Source organism: Anguilla rostrata, chromosome 5 (genome assembly GCF_018555375.3).
Source record: "Anguilla rostrata isolate EN2019 chromosome 5, ASM1855537v3, whole genome shotgun sequence".
Taxonomy (NCBI): Eukaryota; Metazoa; Chordata; class Actinopteri; order Anguilliformes; family Anguillidae; genus Anguilla; species Anguilla rostrata.
In genome coordinates this window covers 63,756,128-63,770,208 of record NC_057937.1, presented here as the reverse complement: position 1 = coordinate 63,770,208, position 14,081 = coordinate 63,756,128, and the positions used below count along the sequence as shown (strand labels likewise).

General features: G+C 47.2%; 2 protein-coding genes across 5 annotated transcripts in view; both read left to right on the top strand.

Moving 5' to 3' along the window:
• Window positions 1–35: 35 nt before the first annotated feature.
• Window positions 36–823, top strand: si:dkey-28b4.8 (sarcoplasmic/endoplasmic reticulum calcium ATPase 2). The gene is made up of 2 exons (XM_064338038.1): window positions 36–116; window positions 482–823. The coding sequence occupies exons 1-2, from the start codon at window positions 36–38 to the stop codon at window positions 803–805; spliced, it is 405 nt and encodes a 134-aa protein (XP_064194108.1). The 3' UTR covers window positions 806–823.
• Window positions 824–5,224: 4,401 nt separating this feature from the next.
• slc43a1b (solute carrier family 43 member 1b) overlaps window positions 5,225–14,081 on the top strand; it is a 26,395-nt gene continuing 17,538 nt past the window's right edge. Inside the window, exons 1-3 of one of the 4 annotated variants that reach the window (XM_064337795.1) lie at window positions 5,225–5,566; window positions 12,100–12,257; window positions 13,255–13,438. In XM_064337795.1, the coding sequence (XP_064193865.1) occupies window positions 12,104–12,257; window positions 13,255–13,438 (338 nt within the window). In that variant the 5' untranslated portion in view covers window positions 5,225–5,566; window positions 12,100–12,103. Of the gene's footprint in view, window positions 5,567–12,099; window positions 12,258–12,378; window positions 12,434–13,251; window positions 13,439–14,081 lie in introns of those variants that run through there. The other 3 variants (XM_064337794.1, XM_064337796.1, XM_064337797.1) reach the window with 3 other exon arrangements.

Below are 14,081 nucleotides of genomic sequence, written 5' to 3'. Positions count from 1 at the left end.
TGTGCTGCCTGGTCGAACCCGTGCTGGTTGCAGGCATGCCTCTCCTGGCGAACTGCACTTCTCTCGTGGGCCCTTCGGTGATCCCTGTATGTGGGCCGCCTCCTTGCCTCTACCTGGTGAGTGTGCCCTGCCCCTACCTGCGTCGAGTGCCCTGCCCCCTACGCTGAGTGCCTGCCCCCTCTACTGCTGAGTGCCCCGCCACCGCTGAGTGCCGCTCCGCTGTAGTGCCCCGCCCCTTACTGCTGAGTGCCCCGCCCCCTCACCCGTGAGTGCCCTGCCCCCTTACTGCTGAGTGCCCTGCCCCCTTACTGCTGAGTGCCCCGCCCCTTACCGCTGAGTGCCCCGTTCCCTTACTGCTGAGTGCCCCGCCCCCTCACCCCACCCCTTACTGCTGAAGGCGTTAACTGAGGTAGCCGCGGAGGTGAAGCGGGCCTGTCCCAGCTTGGCTGACGTGTCTCCTCTCTCCTCTCCTCTCCTGCAGATGATCTTTCAGATCCGGCCGCTGTCCTGGCCGCAGTGGGTGACCGTGCTCAAGATGTCGCTGCCCGTCATCCTGATGGACGAGGCCCTGAAGTTCCTGGCCCGCAACTACATCGAGCCGGGCTATGACCTGGAGCTGGAGGAGGAGCAGGCCCGCAGGAGGCGCGGCCAGGAGGCGGGGCAGGGGGACCTGGCCGACATGCTGCTCACCCCTGTCCGTCAGGCCCTCAGGGGCGTGTCCTGGTCCTTTGTGCTAGTCTCCGCCCCCTTGCTGATCTGGATCTACAGCCTGGACTCTGACATCACCAACATCTTCTGGACATAGAAGAAGGATGGGGGGAAAGGAAGGGGGAGGGAGGGAGGGGGGAGAGAGGAAGGAGGATGGGGGGTAGAGGAAGAGGGAGGGAGAGATGGGGGCGAGAGGAGGAGGGAGGCAGGGAGGGAGGGATGGGGGAGAGAAGATGGAGGGAGGAAGAGGGAAAGAGGGAGGGAGGGTGGGATGGGGAGAGAGATAGGGGCAGGGAAGGAGGGAGGGTGGGATGGGTGGAGGGAGAGATGGATGAGGGAGAGAGGAAGGGGGATGGAGGGATGGAGAGTTAGGGTGAGGGGGCAAAAGGGGAGGTAGAGAAGATGAAAAGAGGGACGGGAGAAATGGGGTGATGGAAGAGGGGCAGAGGGAAAGCAGGAATAAAAGGTGGTGGAGGATAAAAATTTGGATTTTGGATGGAGGCATGAAAGGACAAAGACAATCAGTGAAGGGAATGGGAGGACAGAGAAGAGAGGGATGGTGGGAGAGGAAGAGGGAGGGGAGGATGGAGGAAGAGAGGGATGGTGGGAGAGGAAGAGGGAGGGGAGGATGGAGGAAGAGAGGGATGGTGGGAGAGGAAGAGGGAGGGGAAGATGGTGGGAGAGAGGAAGAGGGAGGGAAAGATGGAGAAGGAGAGGGAAGAGAGATGGAGAGATGAAAAGGGCTCTGCCCTGACAAATTAACATCCCACCGCTTTTAAAAACCAGGAGAAATCTTTTAAAAAGCATGTTGTACATCTCTCTTGTGCTGGAAGCTCCAGTGTCAAGGCAGTGTCTGTTCCAGATTCTGTTGGGTTTCAGTTTAAAATGGTAATGAGAGGCGAGCTGTCACTAAGGAGGGAAGGAGAGGATGTGTGCAGAGGAGATCAGCTGCTGGAACCCGGGGTATCTGATTGGCTGTGGGGGTTTGTTGGCAGGGCTGGGTATTTGATTGGCTGTGGGGGTTTGATGGCAGGGCTGGGTATCTGATTGGGTGTGGGGGTTTGATAGCAGGGCTGGGTATCTGATTGGGCATGGGGGTTTGATAGCAGGGCTGGGTATCTGATTGGGTGTGGGGGTTTGATAGCAGGCCTGGGTATCTGATTGGCTGTGGGGGTTTGATAGCAGGGCTGGGTATCTGATTGGGTGTGGGGGATTGATAGCAGGGCTGGGTATCTGATTGGGCGTGGGGGTTTGATAGCAGGGCTGGGTATCTGATTGGGGGTGGGGGATTGATGGCAGGGCTGGGTATCTGATTGGGCATGGGGATTTGATGGCAGGGCTGGGTATCTGATTGGGTGTGGGGGTTTGATAGCAGGCCTTGGTATCTGATTGACTGTGGGGGTTTGATAGCAGGGCTGGGTATCTGATTGGGTGTGGGGGATTGATAGCAGGGCTGGGTATCTGATTGGGCGTGGGGGTTTGATAGCAGGGCTGGGTATCTGATTGGGCGTGGGGGATTGATGGCAGGGCTGGAACAGCAGGTGCGTTTAGAAGGATGCCACTGGGTTGCAGGGTTTAGACGTGATGAATCAGGGCTTAAAAAGACTTCATATTCTGCATTTAGACTGAATGACATTTTATTCCACAGCGTTGTGTACAGAAGCCACGTTGAACCATTTATTTATTCTGAATGATATTCTTTAATGCCGTCCTCGCATTTCACCGCAGACAGAAACATTCACATTCTTCTTCCTGTCTTTTCTTTTTGGTGACATCACATCCTGTCAGTGCTTTATCGTTCCGATAGGAGCCAGTCCCATTCAGCGGTGATGTCAGATGCTTAAGGGCCCAATCACAGACGTCCGAGCCTGAGGGTGAGGACGCGAGACGTGTGTCTAAGCAGACGGTTAAGAGCTGCCAAGCCAGGCCCCCGACACTACCAGCACGTTTACATGAAGAGGGAAATCATGGTTCTTCTGTGCTAAATCATGCTAACTCAAGGTAGTTGGGTGGTGGGTGTGTTATTGTGCAGTGTCTGTAAATGGCTCCACTACACCATGTATCTGGACTAAAATCAAGAGCTCCATCCTCAGCCGTAGCTGAGCATCACTGCAGCTGACAGTGAGGTTTATGCAGACCAGTCTTTCATACAGGGCCCTTCTGATTTAAAAAAAGCATCCAGCAAAATGGTCATTACACTGACTGAAGGGAAAACACCCATTTGAATTTCTGACAGCGTTTGGTTCCATGTGATTGACAGCTATTCTTACGATTCTCTGTGTGTCTGTGGCATGACAACACAGTAACAATCTGTCCCTTTTATGACATCACATATAAGCATTCCATTTGAAGAAGTTTCATTTCTATGACATCAGTTTTGTTTTTTTTTTTAAATATTTTTTTCATTCTACCGATCCCTTTTTGAGACGTGACACCCTTAGCACCCTTGTACCCTTCCTACAGTAACCATGACGATACACCCTGTTGCTGTTGCATTGTACTGTGTTGTACTGTACGGTTACCTCAGCGATGGGGCAACATAAACACTCCGCAGTGCTGTGCTGCAGCAGCCAGTCCCCATTGGGGATCATTAGCTGGTTCCACTGAGCCATGCTACGCAAGCCCCTGAGGCTGATCTCAGTGTCTGAGCGCCGCACACAGAAGCACTCGAGTCCGTGTGTGAGCCGCAGTTTTCTGTCAGAGCTGGTGAGGTCTAGTAAAGGGCGACCTTGACACTAATATTATGGCTACTGATATTTTTGTTTGATTTTTTTTTTTCTTCTGTTTTTGTCATGTGTGTATTTCTTGCTATATTCCAAAAACAGGCACCACCGTGCTTTCAGTTTTCATTTTTAAAACATTAACTTTGTTTACTTTTTACCCTTAACTTGCACATTGTTGTTCATTTATTATTATTATTATTATTATTGTAATGATTATTGTTGTTGTTTTGTCATTGTTATGGTGGCAGCTACAATGAGCTGCAGTTCCCCATCTTTGCCTGAGCGATAGGTGGGGGCGCTGTTTCTGAAGCTAGTGTTTTTCCAGGAGGGACCTTAGCCACCAGAGACCGTGGGTTAGCAAGCAGCTGGGGGTGTGCTTTGGGAGTAGAGGAGTAGAGGAGGTGATGTGGCAGGTGGGGGAGTGGCGTAGAGGCGAGGGGAGTGGTGCCTGGGTGGAGAAGGGAAACCTCGTCCCAACTCCTCTGTTCCTCCCCACTCTTTTCTTGTGCTGTTTTTTCATGTGAAACCAATTTGCAAAAAAACAAAAAAAAAACACATTTGATCTGAAATGGAATTGGAAATGTAAGTTATTTTTAGTAATGTTTTTTTTTTCCTTTTCTCTGTTGAAACTAAAAAGAAAAAGGGAATCCATTTTGTAGAATTTTTGGTATTGTAATTGATACCATTATCATTATTGTTTTAATTCCACAAATGAAAAATGCTTCATGGAAAAGAAATACCAATAAACACTTAATTTCAGACCTTTTTCTATGGTTTATCATTGTGATTATCATTATAATAATTATTAATAATATTCTTTCCTCCTTAGACACTTCATTCTGTGGGAACCTTAACAATGTCCTGCTAGTTTCTCTAAACACAAACACGAAATGGCACATTTTGTTTCAAATCTGATTTATATTGAAAATTATAGTTTAAAAAATGTACAATTCGTTTTTAGTAAAATTAAACAAGAATGCAAAGGTCTGAAAACAAACAAAACCAAGAAAACTGGGAATAATTCCAGATACAACATGTATTTTTTCAAAAATAAGTTTAAATGAAAGATTAAATTTTGAAGGGCCAGGAGAACACTTGCAGGTCAACCTAACATCCAGCAAACGAACAACTGATTTCATTTTACTGGATGTGAAACTATCACCACAATAGATATTTTGAGCAATATAACAGTGTCAAAGGTCTTCCAAAAAGGACACTACTTATAGATAGTTTTCAACACCATCTAGTGTCCATAATATCCCAATCTGAAGTCCTCTCCATGACCTCCCTGGGTACCAACCCTCTCGTTTTCTCTTTAGATGGTATTCTGTAAACATGACAGAAAAAAAATGAAAAAATAAAAAAATAAAAATAAAACGCGTTATAACAGCTCAAGAGGTGGCATAATTATAACTGTTATACAGACGGGGACGTCTAGCCAACCATTCCAGCTAAAATTGACCAGAAAACCATACTAACTTTTCAAGGACAGATGTCTGTGTGTATGATGTATTGTTTACAAAAATATAATAATAATCCCCTGCCTTAAACCCCCTAAATTACTACCGGAACAGATTTTACTTACCTCGCTCAAAACCGACTGGATTGCGCGCGCACAAGCCTGAAATGGCTACTGTTGGAGCAATGCACAAAAAGTTATTCATCGCATTGCATTTATGACGCCTTACATTCACAGCGACTCCCTCCAATACAGGACGGTTGCGAGAGATGGCGTCGTTGCGCTCAGAGTAAAGCGCGTCTTTGACAGCAGAAAGTTGGCATTGAGAGTTTTTAATGCGAGTAGGAAAGGCGTGTGTCAGAGAGAGGGAGAGAAAGTGTGTTGTGCCAAATTATGACCCATTTATAGAAAGAGGGAGGGGGCGACTGAGTGTAAAGGAAAAAGCCTGGTTGCGTGAGCCCCTTTCCTGCTATCGGCTCCTGAATAAAACGTGCAAAGTTTTGGGTGGCAGCGTTTTTGATTTTGGAGTTCATTTTTTTACTTCTGACGTGTCCAAAGGGGGAGAGGAGCGAAGGAGAATCAAGACGGTTTTATGGTTGGGGAAGAACCGAAGTTTTGAAATATCAGCGACCACGACGTTCTGTTTTGATTTATTTTTGAGAAGATAATATTTGAAGTAAGTTTATTTCCCCCATCACTTCTGTTAATGATAATCGGAGAAGATTTTGTTTCGCTACATGTGGCGCGCGTTACAGAGCCAAATTTGGTAATACAGCCTAGTCAACTTCACGCACGTGGCACTAGATTTGACACATTTCGCCATACACATATCGTTCAACTGATTTTTTTGTTTTCGCATTCATTTTTTATACATAGATGCCTCACTGTCAGCAATGCAGTCGTCTCGATCAATTAGTTATTACTCTTACAAACAAGAACAATTCCTAACGTGACTTGTTGGTGGGAAAACAACTAATAACACTTTTTTCCACAGTTATGTTAAATTATTTGTAGTATTTGTTATTATTTATAACGATATGTGTTCTTATGAGTGGTTTTAGTTCTTAAACAACAGTACCCTTTTCAATGAACCGCGCGCATTGGTATAGTGTTAGCCGGAGCAATGTTGCGCTGCGTGTAGTGTTTTACTGGTGATTGATCATAGTGTTGGGATGGTATCAGCTGGTATTAGTAAGCAGAACATTTGACCCTGTATTAGCCGGATGGAAACGGAAACAGTTTGCAAACACTGCACTTCTTCGTAGTAGCTGTGCGCGCAGCTGCTGTTAGCTTTGGGGCATGAGAGGTCATATAAGTTCAGCGCCGGGAAACAGCTGACGTGCGGCGGGAGTTTGGGGTGGTGGGCGTTTCATTATAGGACGTTAGGAAGTGCCCTCTAACTCCCCCGAGCCCCCGTTTCTGTAGGTCAGCGCATCACTGTGTAACCATGCCAGCGCCCCTAACGTATTTTTCTTCGACTTTGTTTTTCGCGGCTTTTTTTTTCTTGTCAACGCTCCCGTCCTATGAGAATGATTTCTCTTTCACTTTCTCCATCTCTCACGCTGTTATAATAATATTTATAACAACGATGATAATAATAATAATAATAATAATAATAATAATAATTAATAATAATATAGCAGAAGTAGTACTGGTGATGTATTTCGCTTTTGTATACCCACGTACACACGCCACAGTTTCCTGTCTCAGAGCATTTTGCTCAGTCTCCTGTCTCAGAGCATTTTGCTGAGACGATCTGCTTTGCAGGTCCTCAGAATGAACAAAACACACGCTGTAGTCAGATTGAATCTGTCCCCAAGCCCTGGTGGGAGTGTGGACACACTGACCAGCACTCTGTGCAGGGCTCTGTGCCAGACTAGCCCCCACAGGATCACAGGATCACAGAATCACAAGGTCACAGGATCACAGAATCACAGGATTACAGGGTCACAGAATCACAGGATTACAGGGTCACAGGATCACAGAATCACAGGGTCAGAGGATCACAGAATCACAGGGTCACAGGATCACGGGGTCACAGGATTACAGGATCACAGAATCACAGGATCACAAGGTCACAGGATCACAGAATCACAGGAATACAGGGTCACAGGATCACAGAATCACTGGGTCACAGATCACAGATCACAGATCACAGGTCACAGGATGGCGGCCACGGGAGGTATTAGTCAAGTCCAAGGTGGAAACGGGTACAGCATGAGACGACACAGTGGCCCTCTACAGAAACGAGGCCCTCTGGTCAGCAGCTGCGTGTGTGATCCGGGGATTTGCACATGCCCCCAACCTCAGGGGATGCACATGCCCTCCCCCCCCCGCCCCCCCTCACGGGATGCCACATCCCCCCCCCCCCCTCAGGGGATGCCACATGTCCCCCCCTCTCCCCCCCCCCTCAGGGGATGCCACATGCCCCCCCCCCCCCAGGGATGCCACATGCCCCCCCCCCCAGGCCCCCCCCCCCGAGGGCCTCTGGTCAGCAGATACTGTGTGTGATCCTCTCTCTGTGTGGCCACCCCAGGGGATGCCACATGCCACCCTAAACTGCCAAAGGGCAATAACAGAGCTTACAGGCCCTCACCCCCCTCATCGCCGTCACCCCAACACCTGCCAAACTTCACTGCAGACAGCTTTCACACCTCAGTGCTCCTGATCCGTTTACGCTCATTACTATTTAAACCCAAGTCCAAGCAGTCCCGTGCTAAATTCATACGCCCCCACCCATGTAACTGTGACAGAGGGGGGGGGGATAATTATACTGTTTTTGATTCACATGGAAAGGCAATCATGTATATTTAATCACAGTTAAATAAATTAATAGAAATGTGTTTTCAAAATGTAACTTAAAAAAAAATTCAGATTGGAAGGAAATCATGTACATTTCATCACCTTGGTGGAAGAAATGAATATAAATGTATTTTATGATGAAAAATGTGTTCCAGTGGCAAATCAAGAAAATATGTAAGACTTCAGGCTTATGTCCAAAACATGAAATAAATGCAAAAAATTTTTAAATGTCATAAAAAAAAATTCTGATGAATAAAAAGTCATGTTTATTTAACAATCACAGTGAAATAAATGAATGAAAATGTGTTTGAAGAAATTTAAGATGAAAAATGTATTTCAGGGGAAAAACAACAAAATACATAAGTCTTGTGTCCAAAAAGTGAAAAAAGCAAAACTTTAAAAATTTTTTTTACTTGGATAGGAAAGCATGTTAATTTACCAACCATCATTAAATAAATTACTATAAATGTATTTTTAAAAATTTAAGATGAAAAATCAGTTGTATCACAATGTATCACAACAATTGATGCAATAAAAATGATTAATATGTAATGTTGAATGATCAATATTTAATATGATGTAATGATTAATATGCAATATGCACAATGTAATAACTTTTTCCTCTTTAATGTAATAACTGATGGTTAATGTAATAAAAATCTTAAATGGGGTTAGGAATGCAGTACTTACTAACTTTTAGCAGTTAATGTAATAACTAATTGCATTAACCAGTGGTTATTACATTAACTGGGGGTTACAACTTTTTTCATGAATCATGTAATACTTCATGACATGGCAAGATTCCCGTCTGCCGTCATATCAGGTGTCGCACTTCGCGACGTAAATAGAATTGCACTGGAAGGCTCAGACATGAACCCCCTTCCTGGAACATGGCCTTGCCGTGGCGCACTGGAAGGCTCAGACATGAACCCCCTTCCTGGAACATGGCCTTGCCGTGGCGGAAGGGCTCGCAAGTTTTTCTGATCCCGAGAGCTGTGACCCCTGGCGGGGTCCCCCAAGGCAAACTGGGTTGGGAACACAGATGAACTCGATCCAAAATGACCTTGACTGAATGGTAAAAAGAATTAAGATTCAGCTTGCCCTGCCTGGAACAGTGTTACCCGGGACCCATCCCTGGAGCCAGGCCTGGGGGTGGTGTCTGCAGGCGTGTGCCTGGTGGCCGGGCAGCCCACATATCTCGGCCGGGCCCAGCCCGAAAAGACTATGTGGGAAAACCGTGTGGGCCCACCACTCGCAAGGTTCAGGGTAGGGGTTGGGTGGCAAGGGGGGGGGGGGGCAGCGGAGTGGACCATAGCAACATTTGTTTGGGCAGCGGAACTCTGGGTATGTGGAACAGTACGTTGGAAGTGTCCCAGGTGAGAGGCACTGGGCGGTAGTGGGGATGTGGGGAAGTCCCCGGTTAGTGGCCACTCAGTTGGAGTTCACTGCAGTGGACAAGAGGGCCACCATAATGTGACTACAGGTAGAGGAGAGGAAAACTCTTGTGCCTAATAGCAGTTCTGAGCATTCGGCCTTCTTGGAGAAGGTGGGAGGGGTGCTGGAAAAGGCCCCACCTACTTACTCCATTGTCCTACTGGGAGACTTCAATGCTCACGTAGGCAATGACTTGGATGTGCGTGATTGGGAGGAATGGCCTCTCTGATCTGAACCTAAGCGATGTTATGTTATTGGACTTCTGTGCTAGTCGTGGTTTGTCCATAACAAACAAAATGTTCAAACACAAGGACGTTTATAAGTGCAGACCAGGCCGTGGTACCAGAACACCTTGGATCAATGATCGACTTTGTGGTTGTTTCATCTGGCCTGTGTCCAAATGTTTTGGACACTCGGGTGAAGAGAGGAGCTCAGCTGTCAACTGATCACTGGTGGTGAGTTGGATCAGATAGTGGGGGAAGTTGTCAAACTCACCAGGTAGGCCCAAACATCTAGTGAACATTTGCTAGGCAAAGGACCCAACTCTCCCCTCCAGAGAGCTTCTCCCGCATGCCAGAGGAGGTTGGGGACGTGGAGTCTGAAGGGAACCTGTTCAAAACCTCTATTGAGGAAGTGGCTGCCAGAGGCTTTGGTTGAAAGCTGGTTGGTAAATGTCCTGGCAACATCCCAAGGACCTGTTGGTGAAGAAGCAGGTTTTCCAGGTATGGCATGGAGGACTGCAGGCAAAAAAAGGCTGCAGCTGCTGCCAGAGTATGGGAGGAGTTGGGAGAGGCCATGGAGAAGGAATTTTCGGCCGGCTCCAAAATGGTTCTGAGAAACCATTCGGCACCTCAGGAGGAACGAGCGGGACACTGTCCAGGCTGTACTTAACAAGCATGATGAAACTCTGTCTTCAGCTCGGAACATGGTCGGAACGTGGAGGGAACACTTTGAGGAACTCTTAAACCTGACAGACACCCTCCATTCAGGAGGCTGAGCTGGAACAGTCTGGGGGATCAGAGTCCATCCCTGTGGCAGGAGTCACTGGGTGGTTGGAGAGCTCCTTTGTGGCAGAGCACCAGGGGTGGATGAGATCCGTCCACAGATGTTGAACGCTCGGGATGTTGTTGGAGTGTCCTGGCTGACACTTCGGAACAATGTCTTTGGAGTGACAGGATGGTGCTCCGCCTTTTTAAGAAAGCAGACCGGAGGGTGTGTTTCGGTTACCGGGGTACCACACTCCTTAAGCTTCCGGGGAAAGCCTGTGCCAACATGATGGAAAAGTGGCTTTGTCCCATACTCAAACCATTACTTTATTTGGCACCCAATTTAAGTCTGAGTTCAGTAGTTTTGGAGCATTGCATATTTACTTAAAAATGTCAAAATACAAAAGCCAAAATTCTTAAAGTGAAAAATGATGTTCATCCAAAATCAGTGACTCAGCCTGGCCCAAACCATTTTCCAAGCTCCTGAATGTAACCATAACATTTATTTCACACTAACATGAGCCAAATTCTTGACCCTAACTCTAACCTCAATTCTAAGCCTAAACTACATAATAGGAGTTCATGAGTCATCTTCACTGTGCAAAATTAATTCACTGAAATGAATACAAGGAAATGTGTTTGGAGTCATATATTTTGAAATTAGTATTATGCTGGAAAAAAAACCAAACAAAAAAAAAAAAAAAACAAGATACATAAAGCAGAAAAATTTAGGTCATCCAATATCAATGACTGACCTTTGCCCTTACCATTTTCCTCGCCCCGAATCATAACGCAAACATTTTTTCAGACGTAACTCATTTAGATTCCTGACCCTAACCATTACTGGCAGATCATATTTCAAGGCAAAAGGGAGGGACAAAATGGTTATATAAAATCAAAGATAAAAACCCATTTTACTAGCTCTGAAACATAACCATAATATTTATTTGATACTAAACCCCTAATTGCAAGTATAAACCATATTTAATGCATTTGAGTTATCGTAAATATGAAATATTATTTTTACAGGGGATGAAAAACAATGTAAATGTCATTAATTCAATTAAAGAATTGCAAGGACGGGTGTCTGAAAAAATCACAAAATATAAGGCCATTATCTTTAGTCCTGAAAAATAGAAAAATTCAAGTCATCCAAAATGAATGACTACACTTGTCTGAAACATTTCCATTGCCCTTAACACTAGCATTTGTTTCACATTTACATGTACTGCATTCCTAACCCTAATCATACCCCTAAACCTATGTTTAGCCACTAGAGTAATCTTAAATGTGTGATTTAAAATGCATGGATGACAAAAAATGTAAATGTTATTTTAATTAAATAAAAACAAGGAAATTGGTTTTGTGCAATATATTATGGAAAGTGCATTTCACAAAAAAACAACATTAGACAACCCTCTATCTCTCAGTGCAGTGTTAATGTACTGTATTAACCCTCTCTCTCAGTACAGTGTTAATGTGCTGTATTAACCCTCTCTCTCAGTACAGTGTTAATGTACTGTATTAACCCTCTCTCTAAGCAGTGTTAATGTGCTGTATTAACCCTCTCTCTCAGTGCAGTGTTAATGTACTGTATTAACCCTCTCTCTCAGTACAGTGTTAATGTGCTGTATTAACCCTCTCCCTCAGTGGTGTTAATGGGCTATATTAACCCTCTCTCTCAGTGCAGTGTTAATGTACTGTATTAACCCTCTCTCTCAGTGCAGTGTTAATGTGCTGTACTGTATTAACCCTCTCTCTCAGTACAGTGTTAATGTGCTGTATTAACCCTCTCCCTCAGTGGTGTTAATGGGCTATATTAACCCTCTCTCTCAGTGCAGTGTTAATGTGCTGTATTAACCCTCTCCCTCAGTGGTGTTAATGGGCTATATTAACCCTCTCTCTCAGTGCAGTGTTAATGTACTGTATTAACCCCCTCTCTCATTTCAGTGTTAATGTGCTGCGTTCACTCTCTCCTCCATCTCAGAGTCATGGCGCCATCTCTGGCCCAGGCCTATAGGAGGCGCTGGTGGATGGCGGGTTCGGCGGTGGTGGAGAACCTGCTGTTCTCAGCCGTGCTGCTGGGCTGGGGCTCCCTGCTCATCATGCTGAAGCACGAGGGGTTCTACTCTCACCTGTGCACAGGTATGCTTCTGAGCACCGGGGGTTCTACTCTCACCTGTGCACAGGTATGCTTCTGAGCACCAGGGGTTCTGCTCTCACCTGTGCACAGGTATGCTTCTGAGCACCAGGGGTTCTACTCTCTCCTGTGCACAGGTATGCTTCTGAGCACCAGGGGTTCTACTCTCACCTGTGCACAGGTATGCTTCTGCTGCAGCTACCGCCATCCTGCTCCTCAACATGAAGACAGGGTGCTGTCATAAGGCCTTGCTCTCTCCATCTCTCCCTCTCCACCTCCCTCTCTCTCTCCATCTCTCCCTCTCCTCCCCTTTATCCATCTCTCCCTCTCCCCCCTCACTCTGCATTTCTCCATTTCCCCCTCTCTCTCCACCTCCCTTTCTCTCTCTCCATCTCTCTCACTCCCCCTCTCTTTGTCCACCTCCCTCTCTCTTCTCTCCATCTCCTTTTTCTTTCTTTCTCTCTCTCCTCCTCTTGCTCTACCCAGATCCATTCAGAAACAACAATTTACATACAGCAAGGAAATTCAGAAAATGTATCTGTATTTCTTTAAAAAAGGATAATAGGTCACCTCAAGGCTTTCTTTGTCGTAATTTGTAAGGATCAGTTATTATTTGCAATAATACAGGAGTTATACCATTTCGGACCTTTTTTGGTATTGCAATATTACCGAGTTGAGTGTTTATGGTGCATAAAGCCGTCTCTCTTGGGGACTGTCTCTCTTAGTCTCCCAGAGGCCGCCTCTGACAGCAGCGCATTAAGAGTGACAGCCTCTGCCAAACACCCGTTCGGCAGGAGACAGAATCTGCACAGAATTTATCATTTAGAATTTCAGTATCTCTTCCACTCTCCCTCATCTTCTCTCTCTCCACCTCCCCCTCTCTCCATCTATCTCTCTCCCCCTTTATCTCTTGCTCTCCCCTTTCTTTCTTTCTCACTCTCCTCTCAGAATTTAGAATTTCAGTATCTCTCCCTCTCTCCTTCCTCCTCTCTCTCCCAGCAGAGAATGGGACAGTGGGCAGTAACCACACTGTGTGGGAGAGTGGTGATTGGCTGAGCTGCGTGGAGCAGGAGGAGATGCTGAATTTGGGCTTCACCATTGGCTCCTTCCTGCTCAGCGCCGCCACTCTCCCCCTCGGCATCCTGATGGACAAGTACGGGCCCCGCCCACTGCGGCTGGTGGGCAGGTAAGTCACCAGTGCAGGGGGTGGGGCTGTGTAAGTGGGTGGGGTTGTGCAGGGGGTGGGGCTCTGTATGTGGGTGGAGCTTTGTAAGTGGGTGGGGCTGTGCAGGGGTGGGCTCTGTATGTGGGTGGGGCTGTGCAGGGGGTGGGGCTCTGTATGTGGGTGGAGCTCTGTAAATGGGTGGGGCTGTGCGGGGGTGGAGCTGTGTATGTGGGCGGGGCTGTGCAGGGGGTGGGGCTCTGTATGTGGGTGGGGCTGTGCAGGGGGTGGGGCTCTGTATGTGGGCGGGGCTGTGCAGGGGTGGGGCTCTGTATGTGGGCGGGGCTGTGCAGGGGGTGGGGCTCTGTATGTGGGCAGGGCTGTGCAGGGGGTGGGGCTCTGTATGTGGGCGGGGCTGTGCAGTGGGTGGGGTTCTGTATGCGAGTGATGCTGTGCAGGGGGTGGGGCTCTGTATGTGGGTTGGGCTGTGTAGTGGGTGGAGCTCTGTAAGTGGGTGGGGCTGTGTAGTGGGTGGGGCTCTGTATGTGGTGGGGCTGTGCAGGGGGTGGGGCTCTGTATGTGGGTGGGGCTGTGCAGGGGGTGGGGCTCTGTATATGGGTGGGGCTGTGCAGGGGGTGGGGCTCTTTATGTGGGTTGGGCTGTGTAG

Bases quoted from the DNA above. Each gene is read 5' to 3' on its own strand.
- si:dkey-28b4.8 (XM_064338038.1), top strand. From the start codon at position 36: ATGCCTCTCCTGGCGAACTGCACTTCTCTCGTGGGCCCTTCGGTGATC. The intron at 117-481 runs GTGAGTGTGCCC...CCTCTCCTGCAG, and splicing joins CGCCTCCTTGCCTCTACCTG to ATGATCTTTCAGATCCGGCC.